The 24,533-nt window shown below is 41.5% G+C and overlaps 1 protein-coding gene across 6 annotated transcripts in view; it reads right to left on the bottom strand.

Moving 5' to 3' along the window:
• Atp10a (ATPase phospholipid transporting 10A (putative)) overlaps positions 1-24,533 on the bottom strand; it is a 173,662-nt gene that overhangs the window by 1,393 nt on the left and 147,736 nt on the right. For 5 of the 6 annotated variants that reach the window (XM_039084993.2, NM_001141935.3, XM_039084995.2 and 2 more), the window contains 10 exons: positions 20,454-20,557; positions 20,220-20,346; positions 17,676-17,860; positions 12,234-12,558; positions 9,856-9,932; positions 6,721-6,846; positions 3,202-3,402; positions 853-933; positions 656-760; positions 59-246 (listed from right to left, as the gene is read on the bottom strand). In XM_039084993.2, the coding sequence (XP_038940921.1) occupies positions 59-246; positions 656-760; positions 853-933; positions 3,202-3,402; positions 6,721-6,846; positions 9,856-9,932; positions 12,234-12,558; positions 17,676-17,860; positions 20,220-20,346; positions 20,454-20,557 (1,519 nt within the window). Of the gene's footprint in view, positions 1-58; positions 247-655; positions 761-852; positions 934-3,201; positions 3,403-6,720; positions 6,847-9,855; positions 9,933-12,233; positions 12,559-17,675; positions 17,861-20,219; positions 20,347-20,453; positions 20,558-24,533 lie in introns of those variants that run through there. The other variant, XM_063269214.1, reaches the window with a different exon arrangement.

Genomic DNA, 24,533 nt, shown 5'->3' with positions numbered 1-24,533 from the left:
AGGGATGTGTGTATGCTGCACTTACTTATCACTTGGTGGTACTAACTCAGATACTCACCTGGGCAGCAATGCAGCAACAGGTGCGATGAGACAAGTCAAGTAGAACAGAGGGTCTCCCAGTAATGTCGGCATGGTCCAGTAAGGGTTAGATGGAGGATAGCATGTGGCACAGGAAGTGTTGTAAATTAGAGCCACGGAGAAAAACAAAAAGGTACTGAAGCCACAGGCTAACCAGTTGAGCCAGGTCTAAAAAGAACCAGAGAGAAAGGGCTTTTACTTCACATTAATAGTGGCAACAGAGCAACATGAGTTTATCAGGGATGGTTAAGAGTGTGCTTTTCCAGGACTTAGCAAAGATTCTTGTCATTGGTGGCCAGTTGGCCTTAGTAAGGCAGCCTGGGACAGGAGCATAAGGGCAAAAGGAGAGGGCAAGGCAAAGACATAGCAATGAAGGAGACAAGAAAGCAAACAGATAAAGGGCTGCTCAGGAAAGTCAGTGATGGGTCACTCAAAGCTTTGAGTAGGTCTTATGTTTCTTTTTATCACAAAGGTAGGGCAGTTTTGTAGCCTACTAAATGTGCAAAACAACTTCTGAGAAGTATTTGACCCCTAATGTGAGTTCCTTTCGGAGTGTGACCTTGCCCATGGCTCTCACCCAGGTTTTGGTTTCAATACCCAGGTGCAGCAGGAAGGTGAACAATGCTATTGCTGTGACAGGGGTCCCCCAGGTAAATACATCCACATCGGAGTCATAGTAGGCCTGAAAGACAGAAAGCAAAATGGCTAAGTTCTGTATGACTATAGCTGCTTAGAGGCAGCTGAGGAGAAAACCTATTCTGGGTTCCTACTTACCAGATAGGGAATGAAAAAGCAGACCAGGCTTTGGAAGGCAGCATCCACCATGTTTAACCAGAATGCTCGTGGACTGTATTCCTGAGACACAAAAACAAAGAGAGATTACAGAGAAGGGCTTGTCTCCTCCAACAAATTTTTGAGCATGGGATACCCTAAATACTCCAAGTACTGGAAGAAAATGTTCTGTTTTAGGACCTGAGGCGAGCACGGATCCAACATGATGGATGAGAAAACAAATCAGGCAGAACCAGAGCTGCCGGTAGCCAGGTGACTGGGAACCTTTGAACCAAGAATATGAGTCCTGAATGTGAAAGGGAGTTGGCAGAGGGATAGGAGGAGTTGGAGGGGAGAAGAGGTAAGTCTAGAAATGATATCAGTACAGTCAGTGATCATGAAATTCTGAGAGAAAAAACAAAAACAAAAACAAAAACAAAGCAGACACTGCTCACTATGGGACTTATCATCAGGGAAGAATATCTAAAATATTGAGCCAGTCCCCCAATGTGCACCCCATCCTGATATGCCCCCCACCCCGGGTCTGTGCCCTCCTTCCACTTTGAAATGGTTTTATGATGAATCCATTGAAAGACTCTTAACAATTTGCCTTAAATCTTAAAGTTAAACAAAAAATGGATGTTTCTTAGTGATTTTTAGAATTGTCTATTCTTATTTTATGTTTATGAGTGTTTTCAGCTGTATGTGTGCAGGATATGTATTCACTGCCTGGAACAATAAGAATTCTTGACTACCAAGCCAACTCTCCAACCTCTCATGATGTTGGTGAAACTATTTGGGAACAATTGGAAGGTATGTCCTTGGAGGAGGTATGCTGGCTTGCCTGTTGCTATGCTCCCCACCATGTTGGCAGTGGACTCACCCTCTGAAAACTGAAGTCCCCAATAAAGACTTTTTAAAAGTTGCCTTGGTCATAGTGTTTTGTCACTGCAATAGAGAAGTAACTAAAATACTGACATAGGTATTAAGTTATAACAATGCCAAGCACACTATGAGAACTCTATACCCATGACAAAATGGTCCTGATACAGTCAAATAGACTGTTCCAGTACCTGGATGACACAAAGCTGTATTTAAAGGAGCAACCAGGACCCCACCTCTCCTCAACAGCAGCCTAGTAAGTCCTTAAGTAGCTGCCTAAGGCTTTGATTGCCTGCAGGATACACACAGGAGTTGCATTTTCTACCACTTAAAGGAAATGCTGGTGACATTTTCATGAATTACCTCACTCCACATGACAAATTAACAGTGTGTTGTCTCATGATTGGCTGAGGACAGTAAGCCAGCTGGGATGAGAATCCTGTTCAAGACCAGGGGTACAGCATGGAAGCCCCTTTGTTTCCTATTAATTGCTTCCTAAACTGTGAAGCCTGTTCCTACAAGAACTCACTGTATGCAGAGGACCCAGTAGGAAGGTAATTTGAAGCAAATCCATTCTTACTCTGACGTACTGCAGAAGCAATAGGGTGTTTCATTATTTCTGCACACATCAAAACTAAACCGGCTAAAGAGAAGCATACATGGTTTACTTTAAGGCTGGCTGAGACAACTGGCCATCAGTTTATCAAATGTGCTGTGCTGATGTAAGCATATATTTACACCTGTCTGCTCAATGATTGGTTTCCATGTGAGTCTGTTGTTTAACTCACATTGAAAGTGACACTTTGTTTTTTCTTTAATTTTGCCTGCTTTAGAGAAATTGCTTAATACCTGAGACCAAGGTAAATTTGTCAAAGTTTTTTTCTGCCAAAAGCCGAGGTAGAGAATGGTTTTACATACTTGAATGTATTTGCTTTCAGGAATGCAAGCAATGGCCTTCATTTAGGATGTGTCCCTGTGTTCTTATATCTTGGTTCTTATAGTATCATTTGAGGAAGATGATGGAAGCTTCAGGAATAAAGCTCAGAGGGAGGTCCTTTGGTCATCGTGGCCATGCTGCTGAATGGCTGACAAGGTCCTGGTTGCTTTCTCTTTGCTTCTTTGTTCCTGACATGAACAGTTTGCCCTAGTATGTGTTTTTTACCATTGCCTTGATGATCAGGCATCATCACTAGAAGCCCAACTGGGATTGCCTGATCAAAGATTGCAACTGCCAGAACCTGTGTGCAAACAATCTTCTTCTCTTGTAAGTCAATCATTTCAGGTGTTTTGTTATAGCAACACAAAGCTAACACATGCATTACAGAGTCCAGAAAACAGTATCCACTCTACAATTTCAATTTTTTCCAGGAGTGTTTATTAGTAAGGATTTGGGGGGGAATTTTACTTTCTGGAAGGTTGAAAAGGAGAATGGAGGGCCAGGAGATGAAGGCAGAGACACAGGAAGCTTACCTCCATGTTTTGGCCACTCTTGTAAAGCTGTGGCTTTCTCAGCAACATGTCAGCTGGAACATCTTTATCCAGCACCCCAGTTACCAGCTGAGGAAGCGATGAGAAGAGCAGATTGAAGAAAATCAGATACCACTGATCAATCATGGCAGATGCAGAAAAGCCACAGTAAAACTGGAACCAAAACAAGAGACCCACAAACATCTGCAAGAGAGAACAGAGGCATTAAGAACGGTTTTTGTCTATTTGCTTTGTTTTGTTTTTCTGTTCCTACAGAGACTCATCAAAAGAACCCAAGATCCTTGTACAGATTTTCAGTAGGTAACTGGCTAGACAGTGATTTCTTCTCAAAGGACAGCCCTATTCTCCAGCCTTGTTGTTAGCCTGCTTCATGATCTCTTCTACCACAACCTCCTGTCTTCAAGAGACTCCCAACAGGAATTTGAAATGCCTAGAAACATTTCAGGGAGAGATGAGATTTTGTGCCAAAAGACTTGGAGATGATCAATGTTAAACAATCAAGGTGAGACTGGGGCTTATAATGGCTCACTTTTCAAGAGGGCCTGTGGCTTGTTCCGTTGGTCCTTCGTTTTTCTACTTCCTATGTACCCTAGGATATATCTCTAAGCCCATGTCCTCTTTTACCCTCATTTTCTTTCTGTTTTCTTTTTTCTTCTCTTTTTTTTCAGAGGGGTTAACTGTGTAGCCCAGTTAGCCTTGAACTCATGATCCTCCCATCTGTGGTTTCTTTTTGAAAATGAACAGTGGAAAATCATCAATGGCTCCCATAAGAGGAAGGCACACACAAATGCAAGGCCAAGGCAAGGATGTTAAGAAACAGAGAGCCTGAATAATCTGCTCAGCAGTGTTGGGTGTTAGGTAGGTTTTTCCACTTTCACTGGGTCAGAGTGTCAGTGGATGGGCTGCATTTCAATTGGGAGCATGTGGTCTGGGGACAGACATAAAATATCGTGGTCCAAATCTTAAGTGTCTCACAGAGGCCCCTGAGTTTAAGCTAGTTTCCCAGATCATTGAGATATTTGGTGGTGGTGGAAGTAAAAAGAGTTGAGTCTAGTGAAAGGAAGTCAATGAGGGCATGTCCTTAAACTGAATACTGAAAACTCAATTCCCTCGGCCTGTCTGAGAACCATGGGGTAAGCATCTTTGTTTCTATCATGAAGTGCTACCTCACCATAAACCCAAAGGAAACAGGTTTCTATGGGCAGACACCTCTGACACCATCAACCAAAATAAAAACTATTTCCTTTATAACTTATTTACTTCAGTTATTATAGAATAGTGATACAACCCAACACATAATGTATTTTCAGACCCACTGTGTAATCTAGAATAGATCATATCACTCTCTCTAATTCAGTTTCCTTGTCCATGACATGGCTATACCAAACCTACATGGGGCTGAGGCTGGGGTTGGGGCTTGTTGAGAATTAAAGGATCCGATACCTTTAAGGAACTCATTAGATCTCTTGAATACTGTGGCTCTTGTCAGAAGCATACTCTTCCTAGTTTACTGTCCTCATTTCCTTCTTTGAGGCTCAAACTCAAAGTCCTCTTAACATTTACAGAAAACTAATGTTTGAGATATGAAAACACTTGATCAGACATAGTTGAGTAACATATCCAACTTGTTCAAACACAGATGGACCTTGGCTTACGGTGCAGGGGGCAAGTCTGCAAAAGAGATGTGGTAGAGTGGATGGATGCTCCACTGGGCACAGTCAGGACAGGGTTCTGGTGCTGGAGATGCAGCTCTCCGTGGCTCTTGAAAGAGTTGCTTTATGTCTCTAGCTCTTGGCACAGCTACTTTATCTCTCTCTGGGCTTTAGTTCCTTGCCTTGAAATTGACTTCTGAAGATCATAAGAAATGCTAGTCCATGTGGGTGGAAGCTATGACTAAATTCCCCATGTACTGTTTTAATCTATGACTTAAGTTTCCTAATATGCAACCTTCCCCCCTTCACACCAACCACTGACAGTCTTGGGCTTTTCATTGATTTTCTCCCCTGCCTTCCGCCCACAGCTCACTCTTGCTCACCCACGGTGGGCTCAGCCTTATGAGTCATAGTAGAGCAAATGGAGTCAAAGGGAACAGGAAGAAAAATACTTAGATAATTAAGAGCCTCCTCTCATAGTACCAAAGAGCTTTATTCCTAAGCCTCTGTTACTATGGAAACTGTTCTTCTCTGCTTTTTATTGGAAAGGCCAATTTATTCTTAAAATTAATGACTCTCTCCTGTGAGGACTGATTACCCTTAAACTCCTCACGTGGATAATGTTCTTAACAAAGCCCTGCATCTTACATGAAGGAAAACAGGCTAATTTTCCTCCCTGTGTTCTCCAACAAAGGCAGGCTTAACATGGAGCGCAGACGGAAAGCGTACACACCTTAGGCTGCCACTTTGCCCTCTATTTTCCTCTAAAACATTGGAAAGCTTGAAATAAGCTATTCTCACTACCTTCCCAATTTGGCAAACTTGAATTGGGGATTACAGAGATCAGCTAGCTGAATTCCTAGTTGTGTTTTGGGAAGATTAAAAGAAATTATAACCCATAGAAGTCAAACAGATATGGTCCACAACTTATGATGCCTCAATTTGGATTTTTTTCATGTTTTTGATGCAGGAGTGAAAGCAATATGTATTCCCTCAAGTTTTGAATTTTAAGTTGGTTCTTTGCCTGGGCTTTATTCTCTCATGAAATGATGGATAGTGGTTTTGAATCAAAGCTCCCAGCTGTCCACAAGGTTAACAATGTTTCAGTGTATCATGCCACTATGCTATGATAGTAGATGATCTAAGTGGACTAAATGTGTTTTTTTGTTTGTGATATTTTCAACTTGTGATGGGTTGTTATCAAGACAACAAAACCCTACTATCAATTGAAGAGCAACTATGCTTAAGATGCCACTATAAGGACCTAATGGAATGGGGCTACATTCCATTCTAGCCTACTCCACAGGGGTCATTCACTTCTGCAGATAAGTGAGGAGCCTCTAGGCTCTGAGTATCTGAGGCCTCACCATGCTGGCAATTCAATACTGGCCTACAATGAAAGGAGAAATGAACTCACAAGGGCAGAAACAGCACAACTTTTTTTTTTGGATGTGGTCCCAGGCAGAGCTTAATCTGATTTAATTTCCAAATCTACTCAATTAGCCATGTCTTGATTGGTTCCAAGCATATTGTATTCATTTGTTAGAAGACATTTTGGAAATCAGGCGAGTGGGTGGGTGGGGAAGGTTAGGAAAGGAAAATGTGTCAGCCTCCAGAGTGAACTGTTAAGAACACAAAAGAGCTGTACTGACATCAGCTTAGCGTTAGCATGAAGGTTTTCATAAAGAATTAAAAAAAAAACCTTTTAGCTTATTTTACTCTTTTCAAAAAAGCACAAGATATTCTTGACACTGGAGTTCTGGTGAGGGACAGACAGGAGACTCTGATAGTTTATGAAGGCAGCAATCCTACAAATTGTAAAACTCTATAGAGCCATGTCAATACGTACTGTATTTTTGTAGAAGAAATACAGCACCATGTTGGCCAGTCTGGAGTAGCACCAGTGTCCATGAACGATTAGAAGTCTCTCCAGGTATCGGAATCTTGGCACTGCAAAGTCACTTGCCATCACAGCCTTGAAAAAGAAAGTAATTCTCATCACTGCTGATGCCCAACTTGGCATGGAAGAACAAAAGCAAAGCAAAGCAAACAGGACAGGATTAAAACTCCAGCCTAACACAGTGCTAAGTGTGGCTTTGTCCTATCAACTCATTCACTTAAAAGGAAAATCATTCAGTAATCCTTGCTGCCCATGAATGGCACTCTCTAGAACTATTTAAGATCTCAAATACTAGATATATGAATAATGAGTTTATACAGGCTTTAAATTTTCTAATGTTGTTTCTTAAGAAAACACAAAACAGAGATGTGTGGAATTTCCCTCACCCCACATATCTCTAACACCAGTGGTACATTTTTCTATATTATACCCACATTTCAAACATTAGCTAAGCTGACCCACCAATGGGTATCAGACAGACAGACAGAATCAAGACATCCTGAGAGTTGCATTTTGGACACCTCTTCCAGGAGAATAAACAGTCTTTATGGAATGACAAGAAAAAAAAAGATCTCTACATGTTTGGCACTCACGCATTTTGCTTCAAAATATCATTCTCTCAGGTGCTGAGATACATAGATGGAGAGCGTATGGGTATGAAGGGCAGGGGTTGTGTAGGCCTACTCTCAGCCCTCTCCTTCCTCTCCTACTGTCTTCAGCATTGTTCACTCATGAAATGGAAAGAGTCCATATTTGATTTTCTTTTGTCTCCTCACAATGCCCCACACAACAACTCAAAAAAATATTTGTTAAATGAACAAAAGGAAAAATTCATGAAGGATTTTTCAAGGTTGCTGGTTTTCTTTATTTCCCCTAAGATAAGACTAAGGAGGAAAATACATGCCAAATCCATATGCAAAGAAAGCCAAAAAGGAAACCTTTTATATGATAGACCTTGATGGTGAGTACCTAGTGAGAAGACTAGGCTGTTACCACTGTTCCTAGGATTGAGGCAAATCCATAATTCCTCAGCCATAAGACTTGTCACTTGAATCTTATGAGCAGTGTTGGAAACAGCAGGGCCCAGAGGCTAGGTAGCTTTGAGTAAGCACATTTCTAGGTAGGATATGGCTAAATACTTCTGTATGTACTTCTAGTTACATGTAATGAAGGATGGCCACACCTCTTCTGTTGACCCTGTTGCTAGTGTGTTATTTCAGTAAGTGAGAGACCACTATCCTGAGCTCTTCTTGTTGTGTATGGGTGTGAAAAATCTAGATTGAGTCCCTATAAAGTCAGGCTAGGTCACCAGCCCAGCCACTGTGGGATAGTCATCTTGGGCCAGGAGCTGGAAGGAACTCCAGGTGAACAGAGCTTCTGTACCTGAGACACTCAGTCTCTGTGGACCCCTCTGGTCCACTATATTGTGGAACACACTCATGTCAAGCTCCAACAGAGGCAGACACAAAGTCAACACAGCTTCTACCACCCCAATTCTAGCAAGACAGCTGGGAAACCTAATAACATTGGTATAGGCTATTTCTATATAGGAACAGGAATTGTGTCTTGGCTGAATTTGTGGTGGGTAGGAAAGGGAGAAGGCTAGAGAGAGAAATGAGCTTCTTCAGGAATTCTCAGCCTTTGAAGGTATTTCCAAAGATATTCCCAAAGTCTATCCCGTGGCCTATTAATCTATTTGCTGTTTAGCACTTGAGATCCAACCTGGAGTCGCTGTGTGCTAGGTAAATACCACAACTCCAGAGCTGTGTCCTCCTCTTTTTTTCAATGACAGTCCGCTTCTTTATGAGTTTCTAAACTAACTCCATGAAGGACACTGACTATGTCTGACGGTATCTGTTTCTAAGTATGTGCCAGACAATAGTGGAGATTCATTGATTTTTGAAACAATGAATAATGGGGTAAATGATTGAAGAATCACAGAGCATAGTGAGCATTTGGTTCAGAAATGGATATTCCATTAGGCAAACAAGTCAGCCTTTTGTATTTGTGGAACAGAATCTGCAAGCTCAAACAAGTGTAGATGTAAAATATTCAGTAAAAATGTATTGAAAATGTAGAAACGTTCTCTCTAAACAACACAACATAACTACTATTTACATAGTGTTTCATTGCATTGAGTACAAGAAATCACTAGTGATGATTCAAAGTGTATAGATGGGTGTGTGCAGAGTTTCTGCAAATGTAACAGTTTAAGTGGGAGACTAATGCATCTTTGCATTTTGATGTTGAAGCAGCTCCCTGGATAGTGAGAGCCAACTCTTCTTCCAGGCCTGCCATCTGACCGCTGTTTAATACAAAAGCCAGAAAATCAATGTTCTCTGCACAACTTTATATATAGTGAGTTTTCCATAAATCATTTCTGATTGAATAAGTGATCTAACTTGTATATAAATGGTGGTAAAGATTATGATTTAAAAAACCCACTGAATAACTTGTTCTCTAAAATCTTTACCAAGCATATATATATATATATATATATATATATATATATATATATATATATATATTAAAAAATGAGGCTCAAACTTGCTCAAATGTTAGAAGTTGATATAATGCTATATCCAGGAGCAGCACATTTTAAGTTAACTAATGCGTTCAAATTTTGGAACATTCAGAACTGAAACAGAGACAAATGAAAAGCACAGATGGAACTTCCACGGGAGTCAGGATGACTACATTTCATCTTCAGAGGAATTTTGGGTCCTAACAGTGTCATGAAGCAGAAGGAGCTTTGACAGAGTATAGATACTGTTGAGCAATAGTAAACATAAATGCCTCCAGGGATGAACCAGGGGAGGCTATGACTCACCTTTTCTCTTGGAGTCAGAGTTTCCCAAAATATACTTGGGTTGATACAGGCAAAGATGTTTACCACACATGGCTTCATTAACAGAATGACAATATATCTCAGTTTCTACTAGCTTAGCAGAAGGTGAGCCCAGGATCATACCGAAGTCAAATACTTCAGTTTTATCAGAGGACAGACATAGGCAGGGAAAACCTGTGCTATAGTGGGAAAATAGGGTCATTTTGTTCTATAGGACAGCCCAAATGGTCTTTTACCTGCATGCCTTCCTGGCCTGAGATCCCCACGCCTACATCTGCCACCTGGATCATGCTGACATCATTGGCCCCATCACCTAAAAACAACACAGACAGGAAGAAGCATTGATTTTGAGATGCATAGAAGCACACGAACATGTTGAGCTTCTTGGGTCCCTGCTGGGCTGAGGTCTGTGAGAAAGATCGGGGAAAGGGCAGAAGAGCAATTTCCTGGGAATCAGAATTAGACGCAATATAACATGGAATTCCCAATCACATCAAGCTGCCCCAGTAATCAGCTAGCACTTAGCCACCATCTTATTCAGCGGGTTCTATCCTGTCAGGATTCACACAGAAAAGCTCCTTAACGTGATCTCTGGCACAATAAGGAAAGCCAACATAATCATCAATTCTGTTGCAGTGACTCAACTGTGGGCATCAGGAGCGCTCCAACTCATAGTTGCCTTAGCAATTTTCTTATTACATCAAGCAGGTTGAATTCTGTTCACCATTTTATGTGTACTGATTACCCCTGTGAATTAACTAATATCTGCTTTTCGGTTCTTTGTGGCATAGCAAAGGGAACTTCCATTTGTTCCAACAAGCTGTTGATTGATGAATGTTAAAACGAGAAGTCAGAAACCTTACATCTTTTGGAAATCAGACACAGACATAGCGATTAGAATTGACACTATAGTGGCCATTCTAAGGACTAGACTCAGAGGAACCCAAGGCAAAACACATATGCCAAGCTGTGAAAATAAGACCAAGAAACACAAATGTCAGAGCAACTCATGATGTGGCTATAGTTGGTCCTTTTACTTCTGCCTTTCCTCCAGTATTGGAAATCAAACATAGGGTTTTCACAAGTATTATATGCCACTGACCTATATCCCAAGTCCTCTCTTCACTTTTGATTTTGAGACAGGGTCTGATTGAGTTTGTCATAATGGCCTTGAACTTACTATACACTCTTAAGGCTACCCTTAAATGTAATCCTTTTGTCTTAACCTTTTCCATAGTTGAATTACCCAAGTGTGACACAGGTCAGGATTAGGGTGTCTCTTCCTTGTAGATTTACTGTTCTTTATTGGCTAAGCTCAACATGGGTGATCAGTTACTATTTGTTGAATTAAAATTTTGTGAACAATGAGAATCCCTTTAGCTTCCTATAAAGCCGTAATAACATAAAGCCTCATTCAAAATGAACTACGATGCCCAATAGGGCTCTCTAAATCTTAACAGCTGGGTTCTTCAGACTGAGACACATGGTCCAAAAAAAGATGTGTTATTCTAACGGGAGATTAGCTTCTCTTTCCCTGGAGGAGATGCTACCTTCCCTCATCCTGGGCCAGGGAAGCCATGATGAACACTCTGGTCATGTCTCCTGAGCACACACCCTTTTGTCCATCTGTGCATATTCCTTAGTGGATACTATTGATCTCTATAACTCATAAGAGTGTTCAGACTATGGCTTCCAAGGTCTCACACTCAATGTTGGATTCTTCCTAGTAGACAAAGTACCCAAGGTGATAGAGGGAAATACCACATACTTTCTGCAAATTATACTATAAATACTCATATCTAGTTGGTAAAGATATCTTTATCACTTATCCTACTAGTTCCCAGGAGTGGATCATATTTATAATGGTGTTATGATAGTTACTGCCTTTCTGGCCCTCACCAGGAAGTGGCTAAGCCTGTGCAGGAGACTATAGCCAATTTAGAAATGGGAAGGAGCTCTTCCTAAGAGGGTGCTAAGTGACCTCTACCCTGTCATTGAAGTTGAAGGTTCCACAGCCAAGAGTACCTGCAGAGAAAAATAATTTAAGATACAAATTTGTATGATACAAAATTGTGCTGTCTTGAAATGGATGTGTGCTCTGTCTTGGATGTATTTAATGAGATGCTTGTCTCAGAACACTCACTGAGAACATTCAGCTGAGAAGAATAACTGGGGCTTCTTGTTGGTTCAGTCTGGCTCCTTAGAACATCATAAAGCCTTGACGCCAAGATGTATATAACATCCATCAAAAGGGCCTCCACCAAATCAAAATACGCTAACACAAGACATCACTGTGGCTGGACTGTGTAGAATATGTAGTTATCTAAAGTCCCGTCTTTGAAGAATCGGTTTACACTTCACCTTGTCTTCTTAAATTAGCAAATGTTGATCTTATAATACTACATCTATCTGCTACCACATCTTGTGCTGCTTGATGTATGCGTTATCTCTGGAATGCACCACTTTATCACACTGGTCATAATATTGTAAAGGGAACAAGTAAATAGGCTTTCCTTAATTCATAGTAATAGGTGGAAGAGGATCAGAAATTTGGGTCACATTGAGAGGGAGTGGCTAAGTAAGAGACAGCTGCAGGGACAGCTTAAGTACTTGCCTATGGCCAGGGTCATGGCCTTGAGCTTGTTTCTGACAAGCTTCACCACCATGCTTTTCTGCAAAGGCGTCGATCGGCAGCAGAGGACGGAGCGACACTGCTTGGCAAGGAAAAGAAATTTGTCCTCCAGGCTTTTCTCAAGGGCATAGGCCAGACTTCTCCCATCAATCACAAGGCTTGGGCTGGGGCTCGAGTCAGTGGATGTGGAGGCTGGGTTGAAAGAGAACCCCACACTGAAGCTGCTTTCAGAGTTCTGAGGGACGCTTCTAGAGTTTCTGGATTGCACATAACAGAGGCATTGGTCCAGCAGGGCTGCACATGCTTCCTGAAATTGACAAACAACAAATTTCAGTAAGGTCATGCCACTGATTCTGATTATCTGCCTCAATACCCCCTTCTAATTCACTTGGCTCATGGCTCTTTAGACCTCCAGAAAAGGAAGTACAGCTAGAGAGAATGACTTCTTGCAGAGGAGAAAAAGAACTCAGCTTCCACTGGATTATACTTTATTGACTATGCTGGCGTGCTGAAGTTGAAATGGAGCACGTTCACCTTCATAGGCATGGCTGTATTCCTGCTATACTTTACATGATTAGGCTGAAGGTTCAACCTGTATGCCTTTAAGTTCTCTAGGGCTTCTATCTAAACATTCCTGCCTTATGCTAAGCCATCAACAGTGTTACACAGAGCTATTTCAAAGCCCATGCTATCTGTCTGTCTCTGTCTCTCTGTCTCTCAATGTCTCTCTCTCTGTCTCTCTCTCCCTCCCTACCTATATATTATATTTTTTCTCTCCATTTCAAGAAAGAAAGAAAAAAAGAAGTCCAATTACTGTGTTTTTAAATTATCCATGTCCTTCCCAAACTGGAGCTGAGTTCTAACTAGAAGACCTAAATAGTAATATCCTTTGAGGATACGAACCAGGGACCAAAGAGGGTGCTCATTTCCAGGAACAAACACACCATGGAAAGTCTGAAAGGCTCCTGTCTTCCTGCAGCCAGAACTGGCCTAGAGCCTAGTTCCTTACAGCACACTGTGAACATCAAGCTGTGGCCAATCAATACTTATTGAAGACTGTTACATGAGGAAACTAATAAATCTGAAAAGAGATGGCCAGTGCCCTTAGGAAGACTTGGAGGAGAAGACAGGCCCCTGGACATGACCACTGCCAGTTACAGATGAGGAACACACAGACTTGTGACTGAAGATAGAATTCTCTGCTGGAGGAGGACATTCTGGTAACCGGGGCGGGAGTAGGAAGCACTTAAGAAGAATGTGGATATAGACAGTTATGAGGTTCCTGAACTTACTGCAAAGCACCAACATAGCTAGTTCTCTGTGAGATGAAGCAGGCTCACCCCATTCAGTTTCTACCCTCATCCAGATAGATGTTGGACCTGGCCAGGAGCATGAAGAAGCTACTCACGAACTCTGAAAGAACAGTAGCATTTGAGTATGGAAAGGAGATTATCATAAGGACACCAAAGGGTCAGAGCTCGGGAAGAAACCCCTGAAAGCTCAGCTCAGACATGATGCTTTTTTTTTTCTTGTTCTGTTTATTCCTAATCCTCATTATATGGGTTTTACTATACTGGCAGCAAACAGCGCCATCTAGGAATGAAAACTCAGAGGGAGTGGAACCTGACTCTTCTCTCAAGTGGTGTCAAGACAGTAGTATAATGATTGCCTCTATCTATTTCCTACCATTACATGTAGGTGGTGTTGGGGAGGAAAATAGGAATTAGAAAGAGGTAAAAATACACCCTGGCTTTCTCACCACAGGACATTAAAGCGGACTCTGGGTAAAATAGAAAGTACTGGAAAGATGGTAAAGGGAAACACTTTAGCTGGCCCTAAAATGCTATTTATGAATTCACGGGTTCCTTATATGCTGTGCACACATGGGCATAATCCTGAAGGGACAATAACACTCAGAGAATGACACTCTGGTAGTCCCTACCCCTGCTCCAAACTGACATAAAAAGAGAAAAAAATATGTACATTCAAAGATAGGCATTGGAACCAGACAAAGGCTGAGCAAATGACCCATCCAGAGTCTGAGCAGAGCCTGAAGCACAAATCCAATAGGCTAACTCATCTGTTTCCAAAACTGCATGCTCCAGAGGAATAAAAAAAAGGGGGGTGAGAGTTATAACATGATTGACATAAGTCACATGATGAAAGTCCAATGTCACAAGAATCAGGAAATTCCAGCTCCTGTGGAAAAGCACAATGAACAGGTGACCCTGACACTAGAATAATGTAAAAGGGACATTAAAGCAGCCATCACAGAAAAGCTCCAAGCAAGCATTAGCATTTTGAAAATCAGTAGCAAAAGAGTTTGGGGAGAAACATTGTGAGCAATACACAGAAAAACCATATAGAAATGTGAATGTAATCCTAAATAATTTATGTAGAATGTCTGCCCTCAAGGAGGTAGACTGCAGCACCACACTCCTTAAGTGTGAATTCACACGGACTTATTTAGAGAGAGTTCAGTATAGAAAAGAGTGGGAGGGAAAGCTCCATTCCTTGCAAAACAGATACAAGTGTCAAATACTAGGTCATCATGAACATGATGGCATGATTATACAATGTGATTAAATAAAGATACCTCATGCCCTTCGCTCGAAATTCACAGCTTCATTGTAGTCACAATAAAACCATCACGTAAATCTAACAACCAAAATAGTCTATAAACAATTTTATCAGCCCTCTTCAACGTGCCGAGGACATGAAAGACAAGATAGCTTTAAAAACTGTCACAGCTAGGGACATTCAAGAGAGTTTTGACAAACAGAGGTGATGTAAGTCCTAAAACAGGATGGGAGGTACCAGGTAAGACAATCTAATGTAGCAGGAGCTTTAGTTAGAGCATGTATTAATATTCATTTGTGCGTGTAACAAATGAGCTATACTACTGTGAGATGCTAATGGGAGAAATTGGATGGGATATGGAAATGTTCCATAGGCTTTTCCAAACATTTTTATAAATCTAAAACCATCCTATATATGGAATTTATTTTCTAAAATCCTCACGATATAGGCTTTGTAGTAAAGAGGCAATGGTATAGACAAAGAGTCAGTGAGCTTGAAACACAAACACACCATGCTCAAACTGCTTAGAACAAGAAGCAGAGAAATAAATTGCAACAGTAGCCACTCAGAAACATTGATTATTACACAGCAAGGGTTCAAGGCCTGTGCTGATTTCATTTGAAACCATGTGTCTGGAAGCGAGTGGAAATAATTGCCATTTTAGTCTTCAGTACACAGGGAAGATACGGTTCCAGAAGGAAGGTGTAGTTAAGCTCTTTCCTGAGGAAAGCAACAATATTTGTTGTCAGTGTGTGTGTCCTCTAGAAATTGCTTCAGACACAAGGGAAGTAGTGAGCCAAGGAAACTCGGGAAGTCCTGTCTCTGGACCCATAAGACACAAGAACTGAACCATTCTATTTGTCAACTGAATAGCTCTGACTTTGGTGAAGAGAGCACCCAAGTCTACACAGTGGAAACTAATACAGACTATTCCTTTGGTTATCGAAAAGCTAATAAAGTTAAATGAACTGAAATATTATTTAATCAGGTTGAACTCAAACTAGGAGTCAGTAACAGAAAGTTGAAAAAAACATCTTAAAATCTTAGAAATGAAACAAAACACTCTACAACAATCCACAGACCTAAAAGGAAACAGAAAATATTTATAAAGGACATCTATGTACCTGAAAATACACTTCAAAATTATGAGGTGAGGACAAATAGTACTGAGTGAAACAGTTGTAATGTATATCTTGCATTAGAAAAGAAAAAAGTGTTTGAGCACAGGAAATAAAAGCAAAGAAGCATAAGAAGAAGATGAGGAGGAGGAGGAGGACAACAGAGAAGAAATAGAAAAAGGAGAGGGAGAGGGAGAGAGAGAGGGAGAAGAAAAAGGCTCAGATTGCTACCAATAAAACTTAAAATGAAACAAACCAATAGAAAAAAATCAAGGCGATGCAAACCTTGTTCTTGAGGAGTCGGTATAATTGATAGACTGGCATAAAAAGTAACAAAGAACAAACACCAATGTCATAAGCAAGAGAGAAAGTGTCACTAAAGACCCACAAACATCAAGATAGCAAGGAAAGACTGTCGACGAGTGGCTCTCAGGTACAGGGTCCTGAGGACTATACAGCTGATGATCTCAATGTAGAACTTAGAAGGAATCTGTGAATCTCTGTACAGGCTATCATGGCCTTGATCTTGGGTAATGAAGACAGAAGAGGAACTTTGCATGGAGGGAGGCTCAGGCTTCTGCAAGAAGCTTGTGGATATCCTGTAGAGATTTCAAGTGAAGACATCAGCTTCTAGATCAGGGAGGGGCTGTGAGTTGACCACCCTGCATACTTGAGGATTTAAGGAAATAAATGTGACTAGACCAGAGAAGTGCCTAGAAGCAGTGGATGAAATCGGAGCAGTTTATACTAAATGGATCACTGCCTGGTCTCTGTATTGTAGACATGTAGGGCCTCATTTAAAAAACTCCAGTGGCATGAAAAAGTAGTTGAACCTTGCATTAATAAACCTCATATGCACACTCTCTCCTTATTAAGAAATCTTAGATCCAACTTCTTCACCCAGGAGACATCCTTCTCCAGGACTTCCTGATAAGTGGTAGTCCTTATCCTTCCTCAAGGAAGCTTCTCTTTGCAACAGCTAGAGACAATTAAAAAAGAAAAACAAAAAAACAAAAAACAAACAAACAAAAAAACTACAGCCAATCAAAATGCAGAGTTCTGAAACCCAGTACCAATGGATACATTTATAATGCAATTATTAGGCAAGTAAAATCTAAGGCTCGAGGATCATTGGAGAAAAGGGGTAGAATGATCATAAGAACCAGAGGAACATAGAGTTTGCTGTGATATTGTTTCTTCTAGAAATATCAGAAGCTACAACCATGAAGTCTTATCAACAGGGCTGCCCAAACATGACCTGAACAAGGACAACAAAAGACAAGCTAACATGGATGGGGGGAAGTCCAAGAGTCTTCACCCTACAAAAAGAACTACAGGTAGCCAAGGAATGCTGAGAGTGGGAGAAATATGTATGGCATAACAATTAACTTTTGTCAAAACTGTAAGTTTGAAAGAGAATAAGAGGTATATAAGAGGGTCTGGAGGGAAGGAAGGGAAGAAAGAAATGATGTAAGTATAATATCAAAATATAAAATTAAAAATAAAATCCCAGAGAAGTCCACATCTTCCAAGATAATAAGACTGTCTCAAGACTCAGAAATAGTACGAATAGTAAGAGGGATGCAATGGATAAGCATTCTCATGGTGACAACTAAAAGTGGAAGTCTTGGTGGCTTTCTAACATAACTCTGTCTTTGGAGCCTACAGAATATAAGCCCCCACCCCCACCCCCATATCAGGTCCAGCCTCTCTGGAAGCTACGTACCCTAGAATCAGCATTCAGTGTGATGACCTCTTCACCATGGTCCAGCAATTTGCAGGCATATGCAATGTTAATGGCTGTTTCTTGTTTGTCACCTGTGAGAACCCAAATCTGCAGGCCAGCTTGTCGTAATTTGGCAATGGTTTCAGGTACTCCATCCTGAAGGCGGTCTTCTATCCCAGTGGCACCTATTTAAATGTATGATAGTTCCAGTGAGTCCTTAATCACAATTCATGATGGGGTACAAATACCATGTACCCAATATACTAAAGACAGATGTGTCACTACTAACTGCCTAAGACTTTCTTGGGAATCACCTGCCAGATGACACTAAATAGCAAAAGGTCCCCCTGGAAGCAAGGTAAAATGATTTGCCAATTCAGGACTATGCTAGACACTTACCATAGCTGTTAACATGACTCAGTCAAGGATATGTAGATGTACAAGGACAAGTCAACAAATATAATTATACACAATCATAAAGAGTACCATCAAATCTTTCTGACTAACAAGCAACTAACTTTACATATATAATCTGACAACAGGGACCATGTTAAGAGGAAATTAACATATGCCCAAAGGATTAAATGAAAAGTTGTAGTAGTTACCCATCCCCTATCCTCCTTTGGAAAGCTTTCAACTATAAGATTCAATGTTTGTGCTCAACCATGTTAACCATTTGTTATCCAAATGGATGATGCAGAAAGATTCAATAGTTTTTTAAAGAATACCATCATGAATGCTTTTTCCACAAACATAAAGAATTTAAGAAGGAAGATCCCCTTACTGACTTCATTATGCTTGGAAAAGTATGTGATGGGTTGAGAAAGATGAAATCTGAAAAGCTCCAGAATCCCAGACTTGTAGATCTGACACGATCTCATATGAAATATTACAGTCAAAACACAAGGGTCTAAAGTGTCTGAATTTGCCTTCCGGATATGCTAATGTATAAAGCATACAAAAGGTAAGGTCATACTCTCTTGTATATATAAAAGAAAGCACAAACACTCAAAACGAAAACACTTTTTTTCCTAAGAATTTTGGGTGAAGAATACTCAAGCTGTATCCAGTGCCCAAGTCTGCCTCCATTTCTCTTCTATTAAGATGGTTTCTGCATTCCTACTCTAGAAGTGAGCTGCATCCCATGATTCCTGGGCTTCAGCTCTGACCCATGGCTTCTTGCCATTCCTACTTCAAGCTCCCTGTACTGGAACACTGCTATGACCTGCACGTCTGTGTCCCCAGCTGCCAACAATGCTTTGAGATTCACAGAAGTAAGTCCTGACTCTCAATGTGACAGTGTTAGGAGGCACAGCCTTGCATAGGTGATTATGTTTAGATGAGGTTATGATGGGTAGATCCTGAATCCCATGATGCACAGAAGCACTAGGTCAGTTCTGACACGCAAAGAGAGGAAGTGGTAGATGTCCAATTGCCAGAGAGAATTTATAGGAAAAAAAAGCCCCTCTATGTAGCCCAGGCTGGTCTCAGATTTTATCCTACACACTATACCATCCAGGACTTAAAGGTCCCACATTAACTGCCTGCTGTTTGCTTTCTGAAGACAGCGGTCTCACTATGAGAGCAATCACAATTCAGTAATCAACACAGTGGCGTAAAACAGACAGACACTTTTGAAGGCCTTCATTTAATTTACTAGAGATAGTATTCACTGTGTGTCTGGGTTCCAAGCTCTGTAGCTTTCAGAGTAGGTTATGGTCTGTCAAACAATATATGTGGTGGTATTTTGTCTACAGCACATTATGCTATTAAATATTAACAGTGACTATTATAAGAGACATGTATATAGAGAAGTATAGATTTCTTTGCCCAGAAAATGAGAACAAGGGAGTACATACTTTGTTAGATAAGAAAAATGAATTCTCTGGAGCTGTATGCAAGCCCAGCAGAACCTGAGTAACACTTCACAAAAGAAAGAGTACATTATTGTCACAGCCAGTACCAGTGTGAACATACATCACATATACAACTGTGCGACACTCAGCTGAACTTATTCACTATTTTAATATAAAATGTTAAACCATTGAAAAATTAAATATTAAAATAGGTACCAAAGTAATAAATACCTTAATGTCTTCCTAATAATTATATTTTATTAGAATTAAATAGGCATAAAGGTGGAAATAAGAGCCATTTTCTTTTCATCCAAAATTAATCTGAAATATTTATGAAATGCAAAACTCAGCATTTCTATGAATGTTCACATAGATTACCAGGGGGAATGAAATCTTTCCAACTATCTATTGTCAAAAGCTTTGCTCCTCATAGCCATTTTGTTGGAAAGTAGAGCTTAAATGAGTTAAGGAGAGCGCAAACCTAGAGTGTCTGGCACATGTGCGGCCCATGGAACAAGTCTACAGAATATGTTCCTTCCAACCCGGGAACAAGTTAACTTCAGGCCAAGTGGTTCCTCAGATAAGCTCAGCACAGGCCAGAGTAAGAGGAGCAGCCGTGTCACTAGTCACTCGAAAACCCCTGCAACCAGCACTGCTCAATACAACAGGCACCTGGAAAGCTCATTACCCAGCAGGTGCAAGTTCGTCTCCAGGCGAACAGCAGACTGGAAGAGGAGCTCCTCACGGCTCTCCACAGATGTCTCAGCTTCTATGTGGCTCTGCAACCAGCAGGCATATTCTTCTTTGCTCAGAACCTATGGAGACACATTGTTGAATGCTGCACTGGGTGCTGTGCATGGGAGGTTTCGGGGGGCGGGGGCAGTTGCCAATGTGTGTCCTCATGAAGGTGTTCCTCACTCACCCTCTTGGCAATGCACAGGGTGCGCAGGCCTTCTACTGCATAAAGGTTGAGGTAATTTTGTGTTTTACTCCTGATCTTTTTCTGATGCCTTCCTCTGGCGTCATCTAGGTCAGAGAAGAAGCAGAATCAGTAAGAGTACCCTAGCTGAGTGCCCCCATGAGGGTCTGGTGCCTGTCATATTACACATGGTGATTACAAACGGTGTACAAATGTCATAGAGCTCAAAGTCAGCCAGCTGTTACTTTTACAAAGGAATCTCACCAAAACACAAGTTTAGGGTTGCTTATAAAACCATTTGAGAAGCTCAGGAGAACAAAACTTTATCAAAGGTGGCTTGACATGTTTTTGTAAATTCTACTAGAAGTGTATACTAACTTACTTATGAAAAGAATTTCAGACAAATTCTCATTTTATCCCCACAACATTCCCCAACAGTGAGAAAAAAAGATGTCCAAGTGTTGTATATGTCAACCTTTGACTACACACACACACACACACACACACACACACACACACACACACACCGAATTTGAATTTTAAGTAGAACTGAATATTCTATAGATTGTATTTTCTAGCTCTGGCAATTCTGAACCATGAGACCTCTGGATCCAGCCAGGAAAGCTTGTCTACTATTTAAGTTCACCTCAAGACAAGCTGGGCCTGGCCAGAAGTTCCAGAGAATGACAAAGGATTCAAGAGGCTGACAAATGAGGCACAAAAAAAAAAAAAAAAAAAAAACCAACAACAACAAAAACAAAAAACAAAGAACCCACCACCACCACCACCAACAACAACAACAACAACCAACAAAAAACCAACTCATTCTCTTGTATGAATCAGAACATGAAGAAATAGAATTCTGAAGGTGAGAAAATGTCTTGGCAGGCCAATTCCTTAAAGCTGGCCTCTTATAGTCAGTGATGAACATGAAGTGTTGTCCTGGATGATTTAACTTTCAGATTTAAATTTGCTGAAAGACAACTTCAAAGATATCCTCAGATTGACTGCCTTATAGTGTTTTCTCACCACTCCTGCATGCTTCCTGAGTCTCTGCTCACTGTTTTACTTTGAAATTAAAATGCAAACCACCAAGCTTTTCATTGGTCTCTGGAGAGGTGGGGGTGGATGGCTCAGGAGAGGAGGCAAGTAGGGCAGTGACTCTGATCAACCAGAGTTATTGAAAAAACAAAACAAGTACTTGAATTAAAGTAGGCTAAGTCATTCAAGACTTGAAATAGATGGCAATAGGGATGGCCATAGGCATCCATTTCTAGGGTAGGTGGAAACTGAGGTGTAGAACTATCTGCATAGGGTCTGATGTAAAGGTGCACCTGCACTGCTCTGCAAAAACTGCAAAAACTGCCCTGCACTCAGCCCAGACAGAAGGACACAAACAAGACTCTACCACTTTGGGAGAAATCTTTTTCCATCAGGCAGCTTCCTGTAAGAGATTCCGATAGCACCAAGGCAGGGTAGCCAGAGGAAAGGCATTGTGCTGGGGCTTGAAGGACCTGTTTCTGTGCTGGGATTCATATGTGATCTGGTGGCGGATATAGAAGGCTAGGAAGAACTCAAGCTCCACGTGAGAATCACTTAAGAACTTGAGAGTCCAAGAAGATTGCACTCTGGAGCAAGGGTATGCATCACCCATTCGTCTACTCATATCTTGGACTGGAGCCAGAGTCTGCTGATTCAAGCTAAAGTTATAATATTCTCAATGCATGTGATGTCACAATTGTGCAAAAGCCTCCTCCCCCATCTCCCTTGATATTCTACAGCGATCCATGTGGCTTTTACCTACCTACTAATAAGAGGAAATTCTGTGCCAGGTGTTCGGTGCCCTAGATAATGGAATACTAGTACACTCAGAAGTGGACTAAAGACTGCCAGTGCCTTCACTGCTTGAGGAGGGATCCATGCAGAAGGCTGCTGAGACTGAACCAGGGAGGGGCAGACAAGTGCCAGAGTGACAGCTCCTACCACACTCTAGAAAGATGGCCTGCATGTTCACCAACTTTCAAATGCAGCAGGACTAAGACAGCAACAACTGGCCGGACACTGGGAGACGCTGCTGCTGCTGCTGCTGCTGCTGCTGCTGCTAACAACCTGTGAGGCTCCCAAAAGGGAAACCAGTTTCTCTTCTTGATGTTAATGTATGTGTTTATAGAGGGCTAAGTCCTATTTCTTTTATACTTTGGAAATTATATTTTTTCAATAAGAAATTTTATTTCATTAAGATAGAAAAACAGGGCAAAGGTGATTCTTCGATTTTTCATGAGAGAGAAGAGAGAATAAAAAGATTTACTAATGTAGTAGGTAGCAGCATGTGAGACCCTGCTGGGCAGAGGGCTACAGTGAACATGCACTCTGTCCTTGCTCTCAGAGAAAGGAGGGCAGAGCAGACTGGCAAGGGAATCTTGAGGAGAGTCAGCAGAGGAGTAGAAGTCCCTGTCATACTAGAAATTGAGCCAGTGTGTACAGGGCTTCCTGTGAAGCAGGCATTGACACACGGAAAGTGTATGACTCACCCAGGGTTGGAGGAGAACCAGGAAGTCCAGACCTGGTATTTGAACAGAGGTCTGTGGTAAGTTGGGTGGGATTGTGTTTTGTACCTAATGCCACGTCACTTCCCACCATGACAGGCAAGACAAAGATCTGGCTATATTCTGATAATGCCACATAACGGCTCCTATCCTGTCACATTCACTTCTGGTAAAGCACTGTGACCTCTTTAAACAAAGTGTGTGACTTACATCCAGCTAAGAGACCTGGGTACTATCATTATCTATACATAAGTGGGGTGGCCTCTTCCTTCTTGGCTATCTTTAACCAGTCTGTTCTTCTCCACACTTGTCTCATCTTCTCAAACTAAAAACTAAACAACGTGTGTACACGGCCATGTGTCCAAGTGGGTGAGTCCACAGTAATCCCAGTGCTATGCCACAGCTGCTCTCCCTGCTATCTACTGTTCCCATCCTAATATGTCCAGAGTACTTATACATCCTACCTATCCAAAGCAAGGGCAACATTCTCAGAGAAAGGTGGAAATCCACACAAACAAATGATTTTTATTTACCCTACTTGCCACATGCAGTTGAGAAGGTAAGATAGCACTGTCATCACCTACCCTTCCAGTATGTAAGGGATTTGAGCTTCGCTCTTCTCATCTGCAGCTAACTGCAGGTGGCAGGCTTCTGCCTGAGGATCACCATAGGTGACAGGAAGGAAGAGGGCACATGGGTGCGCAGTAACCCTGTGTTGTGGCAGCATGATGAAGTGGAAGGCTCTGCAAAGCTCTGCAAACCAGAGTGTGGGCTCCCAACCTTGACTTTAAAGTTGCTTCTGTTTATGTTTTATAATGGATAAGTATTTTCCTTTGCAGAGGCTGCACAAGAGCAAAGCCTTAGGCACACTTAGCAGCCACCGTCTCTGGTACTCTGCTATGCTTCCTCCTCACCCATTAATGAGTGTCCTGCCAGTGCCCCAGATAATGCTCCTTCCCCTGTGGCCTAGTAGGAGAAAATGAGGCATAAAATCGCAAGCAGCCCATACTATTATATTTATTTTATTTAATGTCATCTATTTCTGAGATAGCCTTAGCCTTCGTTGATTTTAGAATGTCTTTTACACTACAAGAAGACTTACGGAATCAACTAACCTGGGCCCTTGGGGGCTCACAAAGAATGAAACACCAACCAAGGAGCATGCAGGGGCTGGACCTAGGTCCCCTACACATTTGTACACTTTTGTCTTCTTGTGGGTCTCTAAGCAATTGGAATGGGGTTGTCTCTGACTCTGTTGCCTACCATGGGATCTCTTTCCCTGAGCTGGGCTGCCTTGTCTGGCCTCAGTGAGAGAGGATGTACCTCCTGCTCTAACTTGATGCACCAGGGCTGGTGGTACCGCAGGGGGGTTTTCCCTTCTCTGAGGGAAAAAGGAAGGGGTAGTGGGGGAGGGGCTGTGATGGTGGCATAGGAGGAGAGGAGGGCTGCAACTGGATGTAAAGTGAATAAATAAACTAATGAATGAAAAAATAAAGTGTCTTTTAAAAGTGAACCAGTGGTGACATAATTTGAATCC

Source organism: Rattus norvegicus, chromosome 1, assembly GCF_036323735.1.
Source record: "Rattus norvegicus strain BN/NHsdMcwi chromosome 1, GRCr8, whole genome shotgun sequence".
NCBI lineage: Eukaryota > Metazoa > Chordata > Mammalia > Rodentia > Muridae > Rattus > Rattus norvegicus.
This window is presented reverse-complemented; position numbering and strand designations above follow the sequence as displayed.